We start from the raw sequence: 24,463 nt of genomic DNA, 5'->3' as shown, positions 1-24,463 counted from the left end.
CCTGCTGCTGATGATGGATTTTTCTCTACAATGGTGTTCCACAAGTGAATTTGTTTACGTTAGAAATTTCAAATGATTTTTATTTTCCCAATCAATTCATGATGCAAATCTTAAGCATGACAGTGTAATTCAAAACTGTTATCTGAATATTATAGTTTTCATTTGTAAGCCCTAGAGGGATGAAAACAAAATAACCACTCATTGTGGATATGATGTTCTGAGAGCAGCACAATTAAAGTGCACCAAGATCTAAGTGTAAATGTACGTGTATTTCTCTTTCACACTGCATGTGCAACTGTGAAATTAACCCACTGGCTTGTCTTCTAGGCTTGATGGACCTCGGGCACATAACCTAATGGTGAATTATTCTCCCAAACTGTTGAATAATCAGTTGGCCAAGTTATGCATGATGGTTTATGTATAAATACATTTACTTTAAGACAATCTTTCCTGCTTGTTAAACAAAGGTGTTGAAATGTATCATAAAAGTACACAAATTGCTAAATGACTATATAATGTAACCAAATATAAATGATTAGCAAAAGGGATCTGAAATCTGGTTTACATTTATTCTTAGACTGAACTGTAACATACTATATTTTGTGCTTTCAAATGGCATCTTGCAAATAGGTGTTTGTGTTCTTCTAGCACACTGTGTACCAATTGAGTGCTCTTAAAAAAGAAAAAAGTCCAGCGCTTTTTATATATTCACTTATTTATTTTCTGGCCTTTCCGAGACTCCTCTGGTGTGTGTGACTATTATTAGAATCCTTTTGCCTTTCCGATAAGTGAAGGAAAACAGCAGGCTAGATTTGGTGGGAAATGTAGCGGCTCTGAGATTGTATCAATTGTTCTGCCTGTGCAAATCATTTTACTGAACCCTTTGGGCTATTTGGAGGTTATGTTTTTGGTTGGCATTTTTTTTTATTCTTTATTTTACTTTATGAAATCAATTAGTGACAAAAAGGAGGTTTTGGGTATGAAATGAAAACGTCCCGGAGCCATGAATTCCGCTATTTCAATTGCATAATGTGAAGTGTTTGAAGATAAAATTGAAACAAAAGCAGACAGGTTCAAAGATTTATGAGGTCTTGATGCATCATACAGCATGAGGTGGTAAATTATACATTTAGTAGCATTTATGTTCCTTTCAGATTTTCCGGTCAGTTTTAAGTCAATGCTTCACAGCAGGAGGAAATCACTCCAGGACTTTTTTTAATTTCAGCTTTTTACATTCCAGACACAGCTTTTATCCAATACAACCCCTGGAAACTATTAAAGTCAACACTTTATCTGGAACTATGCTGTACAGCAGGTATGAGGCAAACATTTTAACAGGATGATCTATCTCTTGTATACAGGTTTGTAATATCTTCGTAAAAAGTGAGGCTGCTGTGCATTATCAGAGCACATGCTAAAGTGGATCTTAACTTTGAACAAAGCCAAATGTGTGATGCTTAATACCCAGTATATAGCAGGTCTGAAGAGGCATGGAGTTACCTGAAGGGTCTGAGCCTGCAGGACCGTAGGCTACTTTATAACAAAGACTTGATTCACCGAATTAAATAAGAACTGTAGTGTGGGCTGACAACTACAGGTCACCGTGAGGCTGGGACAAACGTGCAGAATGTCCTCTGAAATAATCCAGGTCTAGTATTGTAAGGCTCCTCTTCTGCTGATAAGGCACATCATTACACTGAAACCTGAAAGTGCCCCAGTCAGAGAGCAAGGTGGAACATTGAGCACACTGCTACAAACACTTAACACATACAGCTGTGCGATTGTATTTACGGTTCACATTCATTATGTTTGTCTTTCATACAGAGCGTGATATTTAGTGCTGGGTGCAGAAAATAGACTAGGATGGGGGGGGGCGGTTAACTGTCCCCCTTAATCTCTGTCTCAGTAGTTTCAAAGTACAGGAACAATTACCAAAACTAAACATTTAAAAATGTGTTTGACACTGCACTTAAAATAAATTTAAAAAAGCTTTAATTTTGCCATCCTCCAAAGAATCTAAAAACATGAATGTTTCACAATGTAGCATTTAACAGGAGAAGGTAAGTCATAGCACTCAAAATGGACATATTTGGTAAAATAAAGTTTGACTTTTATTTAACAGGAAAAAAATCAGCTGAACCTGAGTCTACTAAATCTAGAAGCATACCATACAGAAATTTAATGATATAGTATTCTATTTAAATATATTTTTTGTTGTGGTTTTAATAATACAATTTCCAAATAAATATTTGTTGAAACTGGGTTTTTGCACAATGATTAGCTTTCTATAAAGCTGTTTAGCAAATCCTTTGCAGTGAAAGGAAGCTATTTTGTTAAATACTCCATACTGTTTAAGTGGAGCCATGCCCCTAAATTAGCGTGACAGTCAAGTAAGAACATTCTGCTGTTAGGGTGGTCTCCTCATCTGCACATCATACATATCCTCCATAGTAAAAGTAAAAAGCACTGTGCAGAAGATTTAGAAATAATGTTTCCTTATTTCAAATATGTACTTCCTCCCCACCATCTCCTCCTTCCTGCAGTTGCAGAAAACTATTTTTGGAGAAATGCATCAATCTCTGTCAGGTGGTGTGTGTCTTCCAAAGCATCAGGGCTCTAGTTAAGATCCTACAACAGACCTACGCACTGAGAGTTAAGTTAGCTCTTTTCCAGCAGCCTGCTTTCAAGGACCTTCTGTGTGGCCATTGCTATGGACTTCCTGTGAGCCATGGATTCTATAATCCCTTGGAAGTTGCTGTCCATCTCCTGGGAATCCTCGCTGTTCTGGGATTTGGTGCTATCCTGCGAGTCTGGCTTTTGTCTGGACGCCCTGATTTGCTCCTCCTTGAGTTCCACGTAGGAGCGGGAGAACGTGTGAAAGATGGACGTGACGGGGAAGGCCATCAGCAGGATCCCACTCAGGATGCTGCTGAGCGCCACCACCTGGCCGGGGATGCTACGGGGGACCATGTCACCGTAGCCCACCGTGGTCATAGAAATCACCGCCCACCAGTAACAGCCTGGGATGCTGGTGAACTCTTGCTTGGCTCCCAGCTCGCTCTCGGCCAGAAACACCAAGGGAGAAAAGAGGGCCATGGCGACGCACAGAAACAGCAGGAGCAGCCCGAACTCCCTTGTGCAGCGTCGCACGGTGAGGCCAAGTGTCTGCAGGCCCAGAGAGTGGCGGGCCAGCCTCATCACATAGAGAATCCTCAAGGCCCGGAGAACACGCAGAACCAGGCCCACCTTCTCCAGGTAGCTGTTCCCAGAGCCACCGGGCTTCCTCCCCCCCACCGAGAAGGAGTCAACAATGAGGGTGATGTAGTAGGGCAGGATGGCCATTACGTCGATGATGTTCAGTGGGGTCCTCAGGAAGACGCACTTGCTCTGCGTCTGGATGAAGCGCAGCACGAACTCCAGGGAGAACCAAGCCACGCACACCGTCTCCAGGACAAAGATGTTGTAACACCTCTGGGAGCACTCACCCTGGAAGAACAACAAGAAGAGTGTATAGGTAACACAAGAACAACCAAAAAAGCAGAGGTTTGACACATTTGTCTCATTGGAGCTGAATGATGGCACCTTCAAGAAAAGATTTGGAAATATCAAATACTGTTGATCTCCCTTTATATACTGACTGGCTGATTAAAACATTTTTGAAAAGTACTTTTTCCAGCAATAAATAAATAAATAAATAAATAGTCAGATAACAGTAATGTAGAATGGACAGTACTCCTTCAATAAATTTACCTTTTGACGAGGCACAGTCCATTTAAAAGGGCAACATATTTCATGCAGATATATCATGGTAGTTTTGCTTTTTATTTGATTAATATACTTTGCCGGCCTCTCTGCCAAGTTCTTATTTTTGCGTTTTATGTTATCGATTTCCAGGAAGTATAGAGAGACTTGAGTGCTTGTTAAAATATAATGAGAAAGACTACACAAGAAGCAACAGCATCAGAGAACCATAAACTGAACACACAATTAACTGCGGATTGACGAGAACTAACAGGGAAGGCCTGCTTCCTCCAGGTACACGTCACCTGACTCCCTCTCCCACCTTTGAGATGTCTTTCTGAATTAGTTTAATCATTGTTTTGTTACCTTACATCAAAAATCCTTCCCCTCCACTTAAAGTATTATCATGTACATGTAAATAAGTTATAACTGCCTGGACAATTTAAGATCTATTATATTTCACAAAATAACTCGTATAGCAAGAAAATGAATACATTTTCGATTGCACAGAGCCAAGAACCTAGATGAATTAACTTGTACACTCTAAAAGCAATTATGTCCCCTCCATTTCTTGATGAACTTTATTTATAAACTCCTTTAAATGAAATCCATTTTCCCCCCATATCTGCCGAAACTAAGCCAACTGTCACTAATTCAAAAACTCTTTAATTTACTTTTGGCATGCTGTAAAATCTACAAGTCCTTGGTATAATTAATTTTGTACCGCAGCATATGAGCTCATAAATATTTGAAGATATAATTACAAATGATTATTTCCCTGTTATGTGAAGGATGCCGCTGGGAGAGGGAGGAGTGCAATGCAGTTCATAGTGTGTAACCCTTTCCACCACACTGACCTCTTAACTACTGACACTGGAAATAGGCCTGCAATCAGACCTGTCGACAGATGTAGCAAGAATCATATGCACAGATAGTTTTGACTTTTTGCACATTTCAGTTATGAGAGAAAGAAGAAAAAAAAATCATAGTTGCAGGCTAGCCATTTTCCCTTCAACTTGCATTAAAATAAAACTAGATGAGACATGACAATCTTTTTGGAAACATGCTGCCTAACACAAAATATGGATCAAACAAAAATTAAAGGTTCCTGAAGACACATTTTTTAATTACCCTGAAAGACACTATGACTGTTTTATGTCAATGTTCATTGCAGTGTTCTTTATTTTGTTGCGAATGCATTAAAAAAAAAAAAGACAATGATCTAATGATTCTAATGGGAACACAGGATTAAACATGAGTCTTACTGCAAAAATACTACACTGAAACAGTAATTTTAATCCGTAAATAAAAGTAGTTTCATATTCATGAAAAAAAATAAAAAATAATAAGTAGAGAAGACAATGACTGGGTAGTACTTTGATGGTTAAAAGCATAATAAAGCCATTGAAATTGCAGAAAGAGCACCACAAGAAAAGGCTAGAAGACAAGAGACACCGGGCTTTCAGGATGTACTAAGTGCATCAAATACATCAAAGTCTGTGTCTGAGACTATTTTACAGTCTGGTATAGTTCTTCAATAACAGATACAGCACACTGGTACATTAAACCCTAAAATAGGACTCTATATTGATTCTTTCCTGAAGAGCATTGTTTAGGAGATTATTCGGATACATGAAAGGGTTAACGAGACCGCACAGGGTCGAATTTTTCCTCAACCCTCTGCTACTGATTGTATTGGCAATGTTTATTCCTGCATGCACTCCTCCCGCAATAATGAAACTGGGTTTGTTTAGTAGAACGCAAGCCAGCTTTGAACTAGGATGTCAGTGGTTTAATATGATAAAACAAACACAGCATTATGCTATACTGAAATCCTTTCACCCAAAGCATGAGTAGCTCTGATTTCACTCTAATCAAGCAGAGACCATATCTGAGAAGACTACTTAATAGGCTGCTTTGGTAAACATGGGAATGTTGACTTCATTACTCTGCTGGACTTTTATTTTATTACTTTATTTCATCACTTTTTGTATTAAAATACACAAACTACACTTGGAAAGCAATGAACAGGAGGGCCTTTGGTACATCCTGCAGGTCCAGCTGTACCAGTTTAAAGCTGCAGTAAATCAGTGAACAACACCTCTCCAAAATTTGCTTCAAATACTCCAATCAGGATGTGTAAAGAGGTCCTTTTAAATCAGATTTCAGGCTACAAAAGCCATATTTTAGCTTCTAATGGATCTCATTTTGGGGGGTAAACGACAAACCTATGAAGTAGTGCTGGATGTACATTTCCACTTGTTAAAAGATTTTAAAATAAAATTGAATATAAAAAGCCAGTTCAGAAGGGTAAACCTGAAACAGTTTTGGATGGTCAGTGATGCTATGTGGCACCTTTGTTGCGTTTTAAATTTATTTTTTAGTTTCACATTGACAACGAGTGCATGGTTTGTGAGCACTTTGATTATTTAGGTTAATGGTTTTCTATAAAAATACTTTGTTTCTGCATGGTTGTTGTAACCACATCTCCATAGTAGCTGCCAGTACACTACTGTACAAGGAGTCTGTCTAATTGATCTGAAAATGTGCATAATTAAAAGGAAAACATATTAGATCTCTCTAAATCATGATCAATAGCGGCAGATGTAAATTACAGAGACAAACACAATCATTGAATTGAATTATATATTGATTTGCTATTTCAATGATCTCCCCCTAGTGCCTTTGTTCATACCTGCCAATTAAAATAATCACAGCTGGCCATTCATTTTAAATAAGTTCAGGATTTGCTTGTGACTTGCAGCACAGAAAATGACTGCCTTCATGTTCTTAGGATTTACTGAAGAAAAAAAAAAATCTGTGTGGAGGCTGAGAGGATTATTTTTGGGCTCTTCTGTAGATTTAAAAAAATAAAAAGGTTTTCCTACAGAGATCATCTATAGTTCAGAGATCAGACCATTGTCAAAGCTCTGGCCTGACAGTTTATGAAAAGCTGCAAGCTAATAAGCCATACGATGCATTATACCTGTGATCTGCCACTATTGTCTTGCCTGCGGTTCTCAATCATATTGTCCCTATTGCCATAAAAACGACATCCTCTAAGCTGTAACTGTGGAGTGGAGAAACAAAGCTAGTCTGGGGACAGGCCAGGAGTTTTTCTCCTGTCGGCTCTCCTCACAATTTATCCCCATTTTGTCACATAAAGCACATCTGGGTTTTGCAATGCAGTAAAGCACAGGGTAGACTCTCCTGAAAAAATTCATACGGAGGCACACGGGACAGACTGTTGACTCCTTGCCCTCAAACCATCTTGACAAGTCTGTTTTCAAAACCAAGCAGGGATGTTAGTCTACTGGAAACTCATTCACCTGCTACACCACTCCACCACTCCTATTTTAAAACCACACATTATAAAAGTTAACAAAAAGATAACAAGTGGTACAAGATTTTATAATTCAGAGTCCCTCCACCCTAAAAAATAATTTGACAGTTTTCTCCATTGGCCTCCTTCAATGAGTTTCACCGTGCCCCCACCAAAAAAAAAGAAGAAAAAAAATATTGTGATTGAAATAATGACTGAAAAACAAATGAATGATAAGAAAGCTAAGGAACTGAAGAAAGGCTCCTTAATTAAGCAGGAGCTCAAGGCTAATGTCCCTCTAGAGTCTAGACGGCAAACTTTATGACGAGGAGGCAGGGGAGGTGGGGGTGGAAGTGACAGCACAGTGAGGAATGAGAGATTGTGCTTTCAGAGAATACGTGCTTGCCTACTGCATTGATTAAATGAAGACATGTCCTTTCAAAACACAACAAATGTCCCAGGGAATGGCAAGAAAACTGAAGTGTTTTCAATTAACGGCTTTTGTGACCTCAATTAATCAGTATTTTTTTTAATAAAAGCAGACAAAACCACTTAGAAACACTTATATATAGAATCGTGACCAAACCAAACCAGACGTGTGACTACATTACCCCCTATGGCATCTCCTTGTGTAATCCACCTTGGAGGTGTGAGCATTCTCCAACAGAGCTGAAGTCACAGTTCAACCAAAAAAATTAAAAATAAAAAAGGAGGAAAGAGCTGAAAGTACTCACACAGGGACTTTCATGGTGAAATGTTAGTTTTTAGCCACAGTAAATGAAAGTGAACTATTTTTGCAGTGCATTCAAGTGTGCAGTTCTTTCCTATATGCATTTCTTTTTTTGCTATCACCAATTTGTAATCATATACAGCAGAATGGCATATGACAAATCATCCAAAACTGTTGAATGATACATTTGTATGTGACTCATCATGGACATATTTTGCTCCTCCAAAAGTTGTGATGTTCACTGAGAAAACATGTTGTGAGAAGTGTGGAAGTGTCAATTGTCCCAGAAACCTGCTTCGAATCTCACCGGTTTGTGAGTAAGCTCATTTGTTTTCTGTATAATTAAAATCAGTGGGTACATAAAAGATCATGCCGCACTCACATTCCTGCAAGCATCGTACATCATCCACTGTTTTTGTTTCTATTTTGAGACGCATCCAAACAAAACATCAAAACCAAGCTCTTGTAAGTACTGTAGGAAAGATAACAAGTGAGAAATGCATATACCAAGAGGAACCAAATTGCCAGGAGTCAACAGCTCTGACGATCAAGGCTCTCTTTTGGTGTTAAACATTAGTTAATGATGCATCAAGCAGCTTTATATGGTTATAAAATCTGATTTAACTGCCACTTACCCCTAAAGATTGTGGGAAATGTACCTCACTGTCTGACAGCCATCAGTAACTAGGTTGTGTGTATCTCAGGTCTCATTTTGAAACAACAGATTTGCCTTTAGAGCAGGAAATGATCCAATTAGACATTATTTTGAAGTAGCAGTTACTTTACCTACAATTAGAATTCAGTCTAGAATGAGCCGAGAGACATTGTTGTCCTGGATATAATAGCAATCTGTGACATTTATCCAATTTGCAAGATTGCTGTTGAGAACTTAATGTTCTTCCAACATACCTCATAGTCACAGTTATAGGTTTTATGTAAATGTATTGAAGCAGATGTAATACTCAAAGATGCAATATTGATTTTGGTCACGATTGCTAACTTGTATCAAAGCAAAGACCGTCATTCAAGAGCTTCCGAGATTACATTTTAATTAATATCCATAATTCTCTACATACTCTTAATATAATACACATTTCATTCCAAAGAGTCGTCTGAAATATTGGTTGTAAATTAAATTACAGTAAATGTAGTTTGACGAATTTCCTAATTAAGCTCAGTGTATCCTGCAATCATTTATCGTAGTTGTTAATGCCACTGCCAACCTAATGTAAATGTATAAAGGAGCCTTTTTTCATTCCCTTTTACAAATGAACGTGACACTTAGGTTTTTCTTTTTTTTTTAATTTACATTGTTTATTAGAAAAAAGGATTCTGTATTTTGTAAACCACTCTAGGCAGGTAAACGAATTCTTCTTGTTCCCATATTCCATAACTGAGATGGAACTTACTTATTTTTTATTTGGAGAAGTGGAAAATAACATTAAATCGGCCATCTAAACGCCATCAATAAAATTGCTGAAGGATGAAAGTGAAGCCCTTGTAAGGCTTGTTTGGGGACTTGCCAAAGATTGTTTCTCCTCAGGATTTTGGAAGGAGACGAAAACAATCACTTTCAAATGACAAACAGGATTGTACTTGGAATTGCCACGAGAAATCGAATAGATGATTATTTACAAAAATGTCAGGGAATTACATGGGGTGAAGTAGTGTATATTTAAAATAATTCACCAACTTTCACTTCATGAAATATATAGTATAAGCGAGTTATACATTCTTAGCCTTACATCTCATTTTATGCAGTTACATAATATAAATATGGAGATTTAAAGACTTCTGTATTTCAGTGCACTCAAGCACAGTTGAAATGTGTTTGTAGAACAAATCATCTGAACTAAACAGCAACATTAAAAGCATGTCCACAACAGTTGCAGTGAGAAGAACAGCAACACAATGACAAGAAAGAGTTGGTAAAACGTAAGTGGGGAAAAAAACACAGCATGATGGGAAAATAAACAACCCAATACTTGTGTAGAACACCTTGTCTTGGGTGCCCTGCTACATATTAACAGCATGAAAGGAAAGGAAAAATCAGAGCAAACTCAAAAGTGACTGTACAGATCTATCAGTAGGTACTTTTACAAAGGCTCCCCTTGAGTGGCTGTCCTGGGAGCTCTTGGATCATTTGAGATGTTTGAGGGAATGCGACGGGCAATTTTAATTTGTGTTTCCTCAAATTAGAATGTGCATAAGGGAATTGAACAAAAGTCACCTGCCTAAAGGTGTCTCAATGAGAGGTCCTTGTACTTTATTGTATGTCTGAATGCTGAGCCTGGTCTTGTTCACGATCAAGGGACCACTCTCATTTTCCTTTGAAGTGATTTAATTTTTCTTGGCTTACTGTACATTGCCCTAAGATGCTTGCACACCATGAGAGGATTGGAAAAAAAAAAAAAAAAAATCAAAACTGCACTGTATTGTGCTTCAGGGAACTCGCTTGTTCAGTTCTGAAGTTTTGGCTTGGCTGCTCTTCTCAAGACAAAAGCCAAGAGCACAGAGGATTGATAGTCTCAGGTACAGCAGAGCAGGATTTGGGTCAGTTCTGAATGGCATTTGAATTTGTTGGTATATTCCAATTTAATTCAAGAATTTGAACTGAAAAAAGCTTAAGGATACAGAATTAGAATTAAAAAGAAAAAATGTTATTACATGGAAGTCCACTCATACATCACCATGAACACAGATTAATACAGAATTCCAAATACTAGATCTTAAGCATTGCTCAAAGATTTCACAACTTCGTAGTTGTACCGAGATGTAATTTTTGTAGAATTTAAATGATACCTCTCTGGCCTGCCAATCTAAAAATGCCCTCTATAAGAGAAAATGTGTCAGGTATAGCAAGGTATTTGCAGGCAAGTTGGGCTAATTAAGGAAATTTAATTAAAATTTCATTAAATTCCAATTCTATATCCAGAAGATTCTTTCAACTGCAATTCTTGAATTGAATTGGAGTTCACCAACACATTTGGAATTGGCTCACCCTGCAGCAGAGCAAGACTTGAGGCTGGATACCCAACTGTAAGGGAGACGGCTACAAAGTCATTGAGAAATTGAAGCATCTTGCTTTTAAAAGTGTGGCGATTTTTACCGACTACCCCCTGTCGTTTTCATAACCCTCCTCTGAACCCAGCCTTTGTCTAACTCAAAACTATTTTCTTTCTTCAGCTTGGATACCCTCTGTTTGCTTTCAGTTTCTTACAGGACTGATTTAAAGACATCATTCACAATCTGACTCCTTGTTATCTCCCTAATAGACTGACAAGAGTCCTCTCCTGCCTGTCTTTTTCACTCTGTAAGTGCTGGTCTATTGGCTGTCCCCAAGGCACATTTAGACAGTGACTGGCAGGATCTTTCAGGGGAACGTCAAATTCTCTTCAAAAGGCGTTGGACTCCATTGGTTTTGTACACTATGGCTTAAGGCCTAGATTGAAATCCATATAACTTTATTTATTTACTCCTTTATTTATTTAAAACGTTCAGTGCAAGCTACTGCATGAAATCACATTGCACGCACTGCTGTACAATTTCACTGAAAACACCAGTTAATTTGGACAAGGCAGCAACACATTCTACCTTTTACTTGAAAGACATAAAAAGATTTTTACATACAGTTTGTACATTACTGCTTTAAAAATACACTCATGACTGGGTCTTATCCCTGAATGCCTGGTTTCTTAGCAGATAATGTATTCACAATTGTCATGCTTCCTTCTCTTATTTAGCTTGTCAATCCCAGCCCTGTCCTGGAATGACTCTTCTGTTCCACAGTGATATCCAGTGTAGCTATTTTAGTAACTTACTTGGGTAGTAAGGTGTACCTCATTCTATATTTACCCCAACCTGCAACTACATGTATTCCTCTGTAAAGACCCTGACTTACGTTAGAGAGAATGGGAATGATCAGACCCGTTCAATGTGAAGACCCCTGCTGACACTTATAAACATAAGTTAATTTTGTGACCAGTTCCTTAAAATATAATACAATACAATGAATGTAGGAAAAAAAAGTGTGGTTCTTCCAATCCTCTACAATTTTGCTCCTCTTTGTCATAATGAATTTTTCTGCTCACAGGACGTGTAAATTAGGTACTTCCAGGTTATGAAAGAACATTACATATTAATTTTCAAGTTATCTACACTTTAATACTTTAGGCAATAGCATGATGCTTTTACAGTTGGGGACATCAGGTAATTGCCTCAACTTGTGCTGATCATTTGTGGATTACAGTGTGGTGACAGAAAATGGGCACAGACAAGTCATTTTTACACCACTGTTCAGCGTACCTTACACTCATACAATGGAATTTTAGTCTGGGGAACAGAAAACGGTCTTTACAATTATAGAAATTGAAAAAAATAGAAATCAAGAATTAACCATATATGTGCATGCGTGTCCACCTTTGACAATCATAACCATAACAAAACAAAAAAAACAGAAAAATGTAATTATCTTCAAACTGTGAAGCAGTGAACAACAGGCTGGAAATTTGCATTAATATTCAAATGTATTCATGCTCACTTAATGTAAGCAGTAAGAGAGAGAGATTTTGAAAAGGAGAGATCTTGAAATCATATCCTATGGAAAAAAAAAGCAAGAGACACACACACACACAAATAAACTTCACAAACACTGAGAAGCAAAAAATATTGTGATCCTAGGATCACACAGAGAAGTCACCTAAATTGCACTATGGGATTTAGTCATTTAAGCACAATTTATTTTTAATACATCAATTCCAGATAAATGAAGCCTGAAGATTTAAAAAACCTGCTGCAAATAGTCATTTATGTGGTGATAAATACTGTAATGCACCACAGGCTTTTCAACATGGAGAAGCTACAGTAATGGATCACACTTGACTTATCTGTAATTAACTCTGTGCATTCTTTCTCCTGGTTTGCAAGTGTAAAAGAATGAGCCATATCTTCAAGTAGGACAAAACCGATTGTTAAAATGGCCTCTCACTTTAAGGATTGCAAACTTTTGACAAGTGTATATTAATGAAGTTTTATAATACAAGATTACTTTTTTAGTACTTTCCTAGCATAGCTGAATGCCTTTGCCAAGCTCAAATCCATAATATTTGGAAGGGGAATTGCAACTATATATGAAAATGCATTAAAAGCATAATTTATTTGACATCAACCTTATCAATAATGAATCTCATAAAAAAGTACCGTATCTCAGAATTGCTATTTAAATATTTATGAATATTTAGTTCTTTCACCGAAAATGTCATAATGCGTTAGACTGCCCTTTCACTACAGAAGCCATGGCAAAATAAGTACGTTTTTAAAAGCGAAAGGACCATTGAATGAGACGGAAAACATATTCTAAACCAAATTAAAAGGGAGCTACAGTGATGCATCTATTAGGAAAAGGTATCCGAGTATGCTAAACGACCAGATCAATACAACAGCTTTAGAAACCTGTCCCTATTTTTGTTGTCTGTACTTATGACAAATTAGCAATATTTATATACAGTTAATTCTACTAGAATGCATTTGTTTCCTTAATGTAATAGCAGCAAAATAACAGACTAATTTGATTCCAGGATAATTTACGATGACAGAAAACAGCATACAAATGAGTCCTTGGCAAGACTTTATATTGTTTGGGGAGTCCAATTACTTGCATTTCCAATTAAAAAACAATCTATGTAGCTATTTACAGGTCATTTCTTGTCTTTGGAGGATGATGTATAAGGGACACTGGAGACAAAACAGAAAATTTAAAGCGAGACAGGAAGCAAGGGCAATATGATTTTGCTGGTCCTTTACTCAAATTTATATAGTGCTTTCAATACAGAGACCACAAAGCACCAGTTTAAGTTTTCAGCTCCATTCCAACGGTGCAATTCACGGTATGTAAAACTGCATGAATAATGATGTTTTACAGCAATACCAGAATAAAAACACAGGTGTTTAAAAAGGAAGGGCAGTACTGTAGTACTTTTAAATTGGCAATTTGTTCACAATTAATAATTAAATGGAACCAGCTATCATATAGACATTCCATGAAAAATCCTGACCTTCCAGTCAACCGCAAATCAGGATCAGTGCTAATTTTGTACATACTGGTACTAGTGCTTATCCGATTTATACAAAATACCTCAATTAAGACAACACTAAAGTACTCTGAGAAAAGAAGCACTGTTCAGTATTTAGTGAAAATTCCAGAAAGATCCATTGAATCTATACAATATTTGTGGTCACTGTATACTCTACAGTTATTGTGGAATCTTCTCTATTCTGGCGTATATTCTCATATCAAATATAAATTCCCCTTCCCACCACACACATGCATATGTACTGGCACATGTTAGAAAAGCACACTTATATGTACTGTGAATAGTAACTAATAAGAATGTCTGATTTTAGATGTCAATACAGTACAAGCATTTCTCAACTCATATTTTATGCAAATTCCTAATTTACTTATTTTCAGTTTAATTATAAATATAATTGCCTAAAAACACCTTTTTAAATGCATCATTTTTTGTCCAGTGTCATGGTTTTCTACTTCAACATATACTAAGTGTTCATAGCTTTTGGCTTCAGCATCTAGTCTGTTAAGGTTCTGCCATTTTCAAGGACTAATGAAAAAGTAAATTTGAGCTCACTTTGATTCAGACTTCTTTTGATGATAATCAGTTGCTTTGCATTTGACTTTAATGCAGATGGCTCTTTGAAAGTCAAGGAAGATGGGAGTTTTTTTTTTAATGATTACACATTATTGACAAAATCTTTCAGTTGCAATTGGCCAATTGAGTCTTACAACTGAGCAGACTTTAATAAAAGTCCTGAGGTTGCTTGATTTATACAACAAGCATTCATGATGTGGGGCAACTATAAACAAGTACACACAAACAGTAAAAAAACATGTTTGTTTGTATAGTCTAATAAATTCTAACTTCTAACTTAAATGACAAGTCTGGGAGAGGCCCTTCACTTTATATAAACCATTGACCATTCATGTTGCATCATGGTATAAATATAAAATTCCACCTACTATGCTACTATGCTAGCTATAAGGACTGATAAATCCTCCACTCACCCTCTCCTCCTCCTCTCGGATATCCGGCATGGTGCTGATGCACAGGGTGACGGCAGTGATGGCCACAAAAATTACAGAGAGGCAGGCGAAGATCTTCCCTGGGAGACCAGAGTGTGGGTTCTCCACCATGTCCCTGAGCTTCCTCATGTAGCCCCCCATGTGTCCGTCATCAGAGAAGGCACTGGGGGGCGGCTCCTCACTCGGGGGGGAGGCCAGCTCGTTCTCCTCCTCTCTGCGTGCCTCGCTGTACTCCTCCTCCCGCTGCCGCAATTTCCTCAGGCAACACCACTCCAGGTTCTCCTCCTCGATGCCCCAATAGAGGAGCTCCTCCTGGAAAGACAGGGCACACATCTCCCGCAGCAGACGCAGCTTTCCTGCTGCTAAGAAGGTCATGATGGTTCTGAAGGCACTTGGGTTGCGGTCGAAGAAGAACTCATTGCAGCTCACATCATAGTCGTCACAGACGTCCATGATCTCCTCATAGTTGTTGCAAGTCTTTAACTTTCCCAACCGGGTCAGAGGAAACTCATCCAGTGTGGTCCAGGGGATCTGGTACTTGATCCCGCCCACGTTGATGATCACGAAACGGGTCCTGTTGTCCTCCAAGTGCGATATGCGGTAATAGTCTTCTCCCGGTTTGAGGAGTTTGGCCTTTTTGTAGAAGACACCTTTCTTGGTGCGGATCTCATGCAAGTTCTCCAGTGGGTTAAAGGTGAAAGAGGTGAACTGGCGTTCTGTGCTGCTAGAAAGTAAGGCCATTTCCTGATACATTGGTGCAACTATTGGCTCCCTGTGCCAGGAGGCCTGCAGAGATCTATGGTCTAGCAGAAAGCGGGTGGTGAAGTCACCCGTTCAAAAGTACTTCTGTTATCTGGAAAGGGATAAAAGTATATTCCATGAGGGGAGGAAGTAAAGCTGTACCTCACAGATTAGCAGTAGTTCCACAATCTGTTAAGCTAGTGTCTCAACACAAATTAAACGTTTTCAGCTATGAAGCCCAAAAGCTAAAGGAAACATCTACAGAAAATTGTAAAATGAACAAATCAACTAAAAATGCTAAAAGGAGTAAACTTACAAGGTCTGGCAAGAAAAAGTATGTGTACCCTTTGGAATTACCTGGATCAATGCATAAATAGATCACATTTTATGACCAAAGTCACAACAATAAACAAACAGTCTGCTTAAACTAATAATCACACAAATTATTGTATTTTTCTTGTCTATTTTGAATACATCATTTAAAACATTCACAGTGCAGGGTGGAATAAGTATGTGAACCCCTAGGCTAATGACTTCTCCAAAAGCTAATTGGAGTCATGAGTCAGCTAACCTGGAGTCCAATCAATGAGACAAGATTGGAGGTGTTGGTTAGAGCTGCCCTGACCTATAAAAAAACACAAATTATGAGTTTGCCATTCTCAAGAAGCATTGCCTGATGTGAACCATGCCTCAAACAAGAGAGATCTCGGAAGACCTAAGATTAAGAATTGTTGACTTGCATAAAGCTTGAAAGGGTTACAAAAATCTCTCTAAAAGCCTTGATGTTCATCAGTCCATGGTAAGACACATTGTCTATAAATGGAGAAAATTCAGCACTGTTGCTACTCTCCCTAGGAGTGGCCGTCCTGCAAAAGATGACGGCAAGAGCACAGCGCATAATGCTCAATGAGGTTAAGAAGAATCCTAGAGTGTCAGCTAAAGACTTACAGAAATCTCTGGAACATGCTAACATCTCTGTTGATGAATCTTCGATAAGTAAAACACTAAATAAGAATGGAGTTCATGGGAGGACACCATGGAGGAAGCCACTGCTGTCCAAAAAAAACATTGCTGCATGTCTGAAGTTTGCAAAAGGATGTTCCACAGCGCTACTGGCACAATATTCTGTGGACAGATGAAACCAAAGTTGAGAGGTATGGAAGGAACACACAACACTATGTGTGGAGAAAAAAAGGCACAGCACACCAACATCAAAACCTCATCCCAACTGTGAAGTATGGTGGAGGGGGCATCATGGTTTGGGGCTGCTTTGCTGCCTCAGGGCCTGGATAGGTTGCCATCATTGACAGAAAAATGAATTGCCAAGTTTTTCCAAGAAATGTTGCAGGAGAATGTAAGGCCATCTGTCCGCAAACTGAAGCTTAACAGAAGTTGGGTGATGCAACAGGACAATGACCTAAAGTGCAGAGTAAAACAACAACAGAATGGCTTTAACAGAAGAAAATGCACCTTCAGGAGTGGCCCAGTCAGAATCCTGACCTCAACCCGATTGAGATGCTGTGGCTTGACCTCATGAGAGCGATTCACACCAGACATCCCAAGAATATTATTATTATTACTGTTATTAGTTTGACCATGCGTTTGTCTATTGTTGTGACTTAGATGAAGATCAGATCACATTTTATAACCAATTTATGCAGAAATCCAGGAAATTCCAAAGGGTTCACATACTTTGTCTTGCCCTGTATATATGCATGGTATAGCTTTTGGTTTTGACTTACTGTGCCTTGCAAAAGTTTGTTGCATTACAACCTGTAATTTAAATGGATTTTTATTTGGATTTCATGTAATGGACATACACAAAATAGTCCAAATTGATGAAGTGAAATGAAAAAAATTACTTGTTTTAAAAAAATTCTAAAAAAGTCAGAAAAGTGGTGTATGCATACATATTCACCCCATTTGCTATGAAGCCCTTAAATAAGAAATACCTTCAGAAGTCACATCATTAGTTAAATAAAGTCCACCTGTGTGCAATCTAAGTGTCACATGATCTGACACATGATCTGAGTACATATGCACCTGTTCTGAAAGGCCCCAGAGTCTGCAACACCACTGAGCAAAACGGCACCATGAAGACCAAGGAGCTCTCCAAACAGGTTAGGGACAAAATTGTGGAGAAGTACAGATGAGGGTTGGGTTTAAAAAAATATATACAAAACTTTGAACATCTCACGGAGCACCATTAAATCCATTATTAACAAATATGGCACCACAACAAACCTGCCAAGAGAGGGCCGCCCACCAACACTCACAGACCAAGCAAGGAGGGCATTAATCAGAGAAGCAACAAAGAGACCAAAGATAACCCTGAAAGAGCTGCAAAGCTCCACAGCGGAGATTGGAGTATCTGTCCATAGGACCACTTTAAGCCTTACACTCCACGGAGCTGGGCTTTACAGAAGAGTGGCCAGAAAAAAAACATTGCTTAAAGAACAAATAAGCAAACATGTTTGCTCTTCTCCAAAAGGCATGTGGGAGACTCCCCAAACATATGGAAGAAGGTACTCTGGTCAGATGACACTAAAATTTAGCTTTTTGGCCATCAAGGGGAAACGCTATGTCTGCCACAAACCCAACACCTCTCATCACCCCGAGGACACCATCTACACAGTGAAGCATGGTGGTGGCAGCATCATGCTGTGGGGATGTTTTTCATCAGCAGGGACTGGAAAACTGGTCAGAATTGAAGGAATGATGGATGCGCTAAATACAGAGAAATTCTTGAGGGAAACCTGTTTCAGTCTTCTAGAGATTTGAGACTTATAGAGACATACCCCAAGAGACTTGCAGCTGTATTTGCTGCAAAAGGTGGCTCTACAAAGTATTGACTTGGGGGGGGGGTGAATAGTTATTTATTTCTTGTTTGTTTCACAATAAAAAAATATTTTGCATCTTAAAAGTGGTAGGCATGTTGTGTAAATCAAATGATTGTAAAGCAACAAAATAGGAAAAATGCCAAGGGGTGTGAATACTTTTGCAAGGCACTGTATCTACTGCTAAAATAGCTTCTGAAAATCCTGCTCCAACTAATTGCCAGTTAATGTTAAAGGGCAGCAAATTAGTGTCAGGAACGCTTCTTTTGAATTCAGAGATTCATTAGGCACCCTTTCTCTTTAAGCATATATAGTGTCGAATCTTGAGATTATGTTTAGTATGTAGAGAGATGTTGCAGAGTATAATACCAGACACTATAGTATTACTAGTCTTCCCTTGGAAAGGAAACTAACAATGACCCTCCCTGAAACATTTCATTAATGCTCGCATCAATTATCTTATCTGTTAAAAGCATAAATTCAGTATTCTGTGATTTAATAAAGATCAAATCTGAAATGTTAAGATGTTTCTCAATAGCCATGTCTGCTGCACATGAAGAGAAGGATAACTCTGAGACTAGAAAAACATTTAACAGTTTAGTAATTTATATTAAATATATTAGACATTAGTATCCAAAGTGCAAAGAGCATAGTTTTGAGTCTACAATTAATCAGTCTTCAGTGTCCAGTTATTAGTTTCTATGCGTGTGTGTCTGTATACATCAGTCATTTCTATTTAAATTAATTTAAATGTGTCAGTACATCCTGTTGTGTGGATTTGCATCATACATTTCTGAAATCTAAATGTGTCAACAGAAAACACAAAATGTAGAGATTCTATAATAGTTTATCCAAGGCTTCTGCACACTAACAAATGGAAAAATTCAATATCTGTACTTCTATTATGCGTTTTTCATTGACTAGCTGAAATTACAAGTTGGACATTCAGCAGAGCAATGCACAAAAACATTATAAAAAATAGTGCTTGGGGAAAAAAAGCTATAATCCATAATTTGTGAAAAAGCAGGAGACACTTTAGAATTAAAAGCAAGTCGCTCTGACTCACTTTGAAATCCACCTGTCATTATGCTCACAGTAGGTATTATTATAGCTTTATTGTAGCTTTCATAGTAGTATAGTTATTTTCCAAAAGTAAGAAAGGCTAGTTATTCAACCACGTCTATAAGGCACAGAACTGAGAATATCAATTTTCTCCCCAAAATGTAATTCTTTGCTTCTCCGTACAATAAAATACAAAACAAATTATATAGTACTCTTCACAAGGCCTCTAAGAGCACTTAACAATAAAAATGGTCACAGTAAAATTAAATACCATATGTTCACCAGTTCATCCAGCTCAAAGAAAAGGTAAAGCAAATAATTTATGCTTTAGAATCAGGTTTAGATGATAAAATGGTGCCAGCATTCCAGGTGGGATCTGGAGTGTGTGCCAGGAACTAAATAAACTGAATCTTTAACTTTTGTTTTTTTATAGCAAAACTCCAACGTGGCCCATACAAGACACATAACCTTTAGAGAAAATGCAAGACATGATTAATGCATATATTGCCAGCCATTAAATAGCTGAAGTAAGTAGAGGCTAAGTGATGAGTAAGTGATGAGAGTACTGTATAATAGTAGAATTAGCTTCCTTTCAACATTTGTATTTCTACATTTAACATGTGAAGAAAAAGTTTCAGAAGTAATAAGTAGTAACTGGGAGTGAACGACAAATAGTATACATATCTTTTTTTCTGACAAACCAAATCAGAGAGCAAGAATCAGATCAATAAAAAAATATATATTTTCATATTCACCAGCTCTTAAGAGTCTGCTGCCTCAACTAGGTAAAGTGGGAACAACTGGTTATTGACAGCAATTTGCAAAACAAGTTTAGAATTCGTTAAAATCAGAAACATCAACATTTCCCCCCCATTCATTTTTATTAAAAATTGCAAACAGATACCCATGCGTTCTTTGAAATGTGTTGTAGATGATAATGAGGAAGGTATCTTGCAAATAACAGCATTCAAAGTGTCCTAATTTTCTGTAAATGTAGTAGATCTAGGCATTATAGGTGTTTCCTCATAAATGAATGTGTTCTTTTCCACAAGTGTCTCTGAATACACAGCCATTTCCCTTTCCAATTTCTATAAAAGCTTTTCACGAACTGATGAACCAATCTGTGCTGTAGTATACATTCCTTTTTTATATATATAACAACAACAACAACAACAAAGGCAAATGTTATATAAAGTGCATATGTATGAGGGGACAATGTAAAGTTGATGGAACCATACAGCCTTGCAATAGTATTCAGACCCTCTCACCATTTTCACATTTTGTTGCCTTGCAGTCATGACACGTTGAAGTCGGAATTAATATGAGCCGATAATCACCCCCATACACCATAGTTTATACAGCAAATAAAACGTGAAGAACAGTTTTATATTAGAAGGCATCCATGCTTTAAGAGCAGTAGGAACATAACCCTTCAAGATACCTTTCAGTTGATTTTTCCATCTATTAACAGCAGTCAGTTTAACCTGACCTATAGACAACTGGCTGATAGAACTTTACTTTTTTTAGTCCTTTATACCAAATATAAAATCAGAACACACCAGTCAAGGGCAGTGCCATATACTGTTGCCCCTAACTCTCAACTGATTAACACTTTGGAATACACTGGTTGCTGAATTATCCACTGCATTCCCCTTTATTTATCCAGTGCTGGCATGTAGAAAAACAAGCAGACAGGGGAGACAAAGTCCTCGAACCTTAGCCCCGTTCATATCCCTGAAATTGTCTTGAGTGCACCTGGAATGGACTGACTGATTTAGGCACTGGTGCTATATATTTTCCTTTGCATTAAGAATACATCAGTGGAAGCTGCGCTGGTCTATAGAGAAACAGCAGTGCACAGCTTTACTGCCAGCACTAACACAGGCAACAGAGTCTAGACTGCCAGAACCCCTTTCAACACCTCCAGCCTCTTTCCTGACAGTGCAGTACATAATATATAGGCATACAGCATAGGATATGAATATATTGTCACCATGCGGTTTCTCTTGCTACCATTTTTCCAAGTAACAGCAAGTACCTGACATAAATAAAGTAATTAACAAAACATAACATTGTACACAATCCTGCATACTGGGACAGATAGTCTTTATGTATGGCATGTAATATTCACTCATGCTGTCACACTTTATTCTACACTAATGTGGACACCAAAACTACATACGTGTATAAAGAGATGGAAACATCAAAGTATGTGGAACAACAGGCATTCGTCAGTAGTGCATAGGAAATGCAAAATAATATTGGTAACATAACTCTTAAACATTCAGTTCACAGAAAAGGGACAAAGTCCATAAAAGGGTATTTTCACCAGTATGTAGATTTTTTAATATTAAAAAGTGAAAACACCATTTCTGTACTGAGAGCATTACACACGTCAAATAAATGTAAGTTGTATTGATCCAGTCATGAATTAAACATGCATTTGCATTAGTGAGCACCACACCAGTATATGACAATTGTTATGCAATATTAAATGTATGACTTTTGACAAGAAAATCGTTAAAACAATGTGGTCATTCACGTTTATATGTAATCTATATATATTCTATAAAACACATAATTTCCTAGTGAGGTTCAGTGTGCTACTTTTTGAAAACTGTCAGTGTTACTTGGTAACGATTGTTTTTATCACAGAAATCAACCGGTTTTGTCAGACACATGCGGTCACAGTTTCATGCGTATTACATAAGGTCTTTTATTTATTTTTTTAACTAAATGTACAATTCTACAAAATCCACATTCACACATCGATGATCCTAACTACTGGTCTCCCGTTTCATAAAGTAAACCGAATTCACACTCATACAAAGGCTGTCCACACAAATAATGCGTAATCACACCTACCAATACATCATTTAGAGTTATTCAATTCCAGTTCAGATCCATTCAGTGTAGCCAGTCAGTCCAGAGACACTTCATCTTTCGCAGTTTCAGTGTGGATTAAAGACAGCTATTTTACCTCTAATGGAAAGAACTGAAACCCAACATTAAAAAAAAAAAAGCTCTACTAAAAGCATCCGAGAGACCCCATGGTTAAATTAAATTACAGTCTACAGAGCTCCAGCTGACACCAGCAAACCCGGGACCAACAGGACAATCAATATCTACACCGGACTGCGCTTTAACACGGCGACAGACTTTCTAAATGACGGGATTTATGGCTTTCAGTGGCTACAGTTGGGCAACTTTCAGAATTGCTTAAGTATTTTAAAATCCTTACACACACAAATAACACTGAATATACCGGCATATCTTTAATAATAATAATAATGTACCGTCTCTTCACGAAGTCGACAAGCGCGCCGTTAGAGGCAATGCGCAATTGTGGATTCACGTTTGTCTGTCCAAATCAGGCAATTCAGATGTAAAACTAAACTATGATCCCCGTCCAGGCTAAGACATACATACATACATACATACAACAAATTAATTATCATAAATTAAAAGCATATTAAAACACGCACAGATGGATAGGTAAAGTGAAGAAGACAAAACGCATTGCATTGCATTATGTCGATGTGTGTGTATAATACGCTCTGACCTGGGGTTTATTAGCAATGCGAGGAATACATCAAAGAATCCGATCACTTTTGATAATATTATTACACAGTTATCCAATCAAGACAGTTAAACGCTGATTAATTGGTTTGAATTGCTAATGGTAATACTTTAACAGGAGACGAGGGACTGTTGTCAGTTGGGAGTGGTTCAGATGAGCGCTTACCTATGACTTGTGTCCATTCACAGGCACTTCTACACATGCTGCTCCCGGGCTGCCCGGTGCTGAAGAGCCCGGCCTCGACGCGCTGCTCTCCGGACACAACTTCATCGTCGCCGCTCGGGTCCAGGTGTGCCGGCCAGGTACCGCCACATGGTGGGCTTCTCACACATTTTAAAGCAAGTTTTCCAGGGCGCTGAAAAAGTAGTTTCCTCCCGAGCAAACGCCAAAGAGGGAAGTGAAGTGAAAAGGAAAGAGCCGCTTCTGTCCCGCAGCAGCACCCACCCCCAACACACACATACACGGCCCGGCGGCGAGTGGCGGAGCGCCGCGGACACCCGGGCTCGTCTTTTAAGCGAGCAGCCCGCCTGCCTCCGGGCGGCGGAGCGGAGGGAGGTGTCGTGATCACACCGGGGCGCAGACGCACGCAGATCTGCGCGGAGCTGCAGAACTCCGCCAATCCCCTGGCTGGAGCGGCGCAGACCCGCACACGTCTGCGCTGCACCACCGCGGCCGGGGGTTCTGTGCAGATGGGTCAACTTGTCGACGGAGACAGACCTGCGAACAAATGGATGTCAAGAAACCGAGAGTGACCGTGATTATGAAAAAGCAAGACTGACATTTAAATGCAGAATGTTTTATTGCTGAAGTTCAGGTAAGTCTGATGGTGGTTGAGCAAGCGAGGGGGCAGCACTAACGCACTTTTAAATATATGATGTGGAATATGTCGTGTATAAAATAATTCCCACTAGCAAACTGTTACCCAAATCATCAAGCCCAGGCAGTGTCTCCTACAAGGAAGTCGAATAATTCAACATGGCAAGTTTTTAAAAACACAATTTTCGGAAGAGCGGTTAGTTCGCAGGTTGCGTGCAGATTTCCGCAAACTGTAGGATTCCAGCGCTCCCATTGGCGGAGAATCGCAGATCTGCGGACATCTGCGCAACACGAACAGGCGCAGTCCGCAGACAAGATTTTGGGTGAAGCAAACTGAATGTAGAAGTATGAAGTATAAAAGCGGTAGCTGGTGAAATGACACGGTGGATGTAAATACAATCTGGCTTACTTTCCAGACTCGCATACTGTACAACAGTTATTGACTCTCCAAGGAGAAGTAAATATGCCTGAAAAAAGGACATTTTCCAGTCAAAGTGCGGTTATCGTGAAGATGCATCTGTTGACTTTGACTGAGAGG

General features: G+C 38.5%; 1 protein-coding gene across 2 annotated transcripts; it reads right to left on the bottom strand.

Moving 5' to 3' along the window:
- Window positions 1-1,068: 1,068 nt before the first annotated feature.
- On the bottom strand, window positions 1,069-23,613 carry kcng2 (potassium voltage-gated channel, subfamily G, member 2). Of its 2 annotated transcripts, none has more exons than XM_066715858.1 (3): window positions 23,275-23,613; window positions 14,872-15,742; window positions 1,069-3,486 (listed from the first exon to the last, which is right to left on the bottom strand). In XM_066715858.1, the coding sequence occupies exons 2-3, from the start codon at window positions 15,640-15,642 to the stop codon at window positions 2,659-2,661; spliced, it is 1,599 nt and encodes a 532-aa protein (XP_066571955.1). In that variant the 5' UTR covers window positions 15,643-15,742; window positions 23,275-23,613; the 3' UTR covers window positions 1,069-2,658. The 2 variants fall into 2 exon arrangements, with proteins under 2 accessions (XP_066571955.1, XP_066571956.1); XM_066715859.1 differs by lacking the exon at window positions 23,275-23,613 and adding an exon at window positions 22,395-22,542.
- Between the last annotated feature and the right edge of the window lie 850 nt (window positions 23,614-24,463).

Source organism: Amia ocellicauda, chromosome 10, assembly GCF_036373705.1.
Source record: "Amia ocellicauda isolate fAmiCal2 chromosome 10, fAmiCal2.hap1, whole genome shotgun sequence".
NCBI lineage: Eukaryota > Metazoa > Chordata > Actinopteri > Amiiformes > Amiidae > Amia > Amia ocellicauda.
This window is presented reverse-complemented; position numbering and strand designations above follow the sequence as displayed.

Excerpts from the sequence above, each read along its gene's own strand:
- kcng2 (XM_066715858.1), bottom strand. The coding sequence starts at position 15,642 with ATGTATCAGGAAATGGCCTTACTTTCTAGCAGCACAGAACGCCAGTTC. Across the intron at positions 3,487-14,871 it reads TCCGAGAGGAGGAGGAGAGG|GGTGAGTGCTCCCAGAGGTG; the intron begins GTGAGTGGAGGA and ends TTGTTCTTCCAG.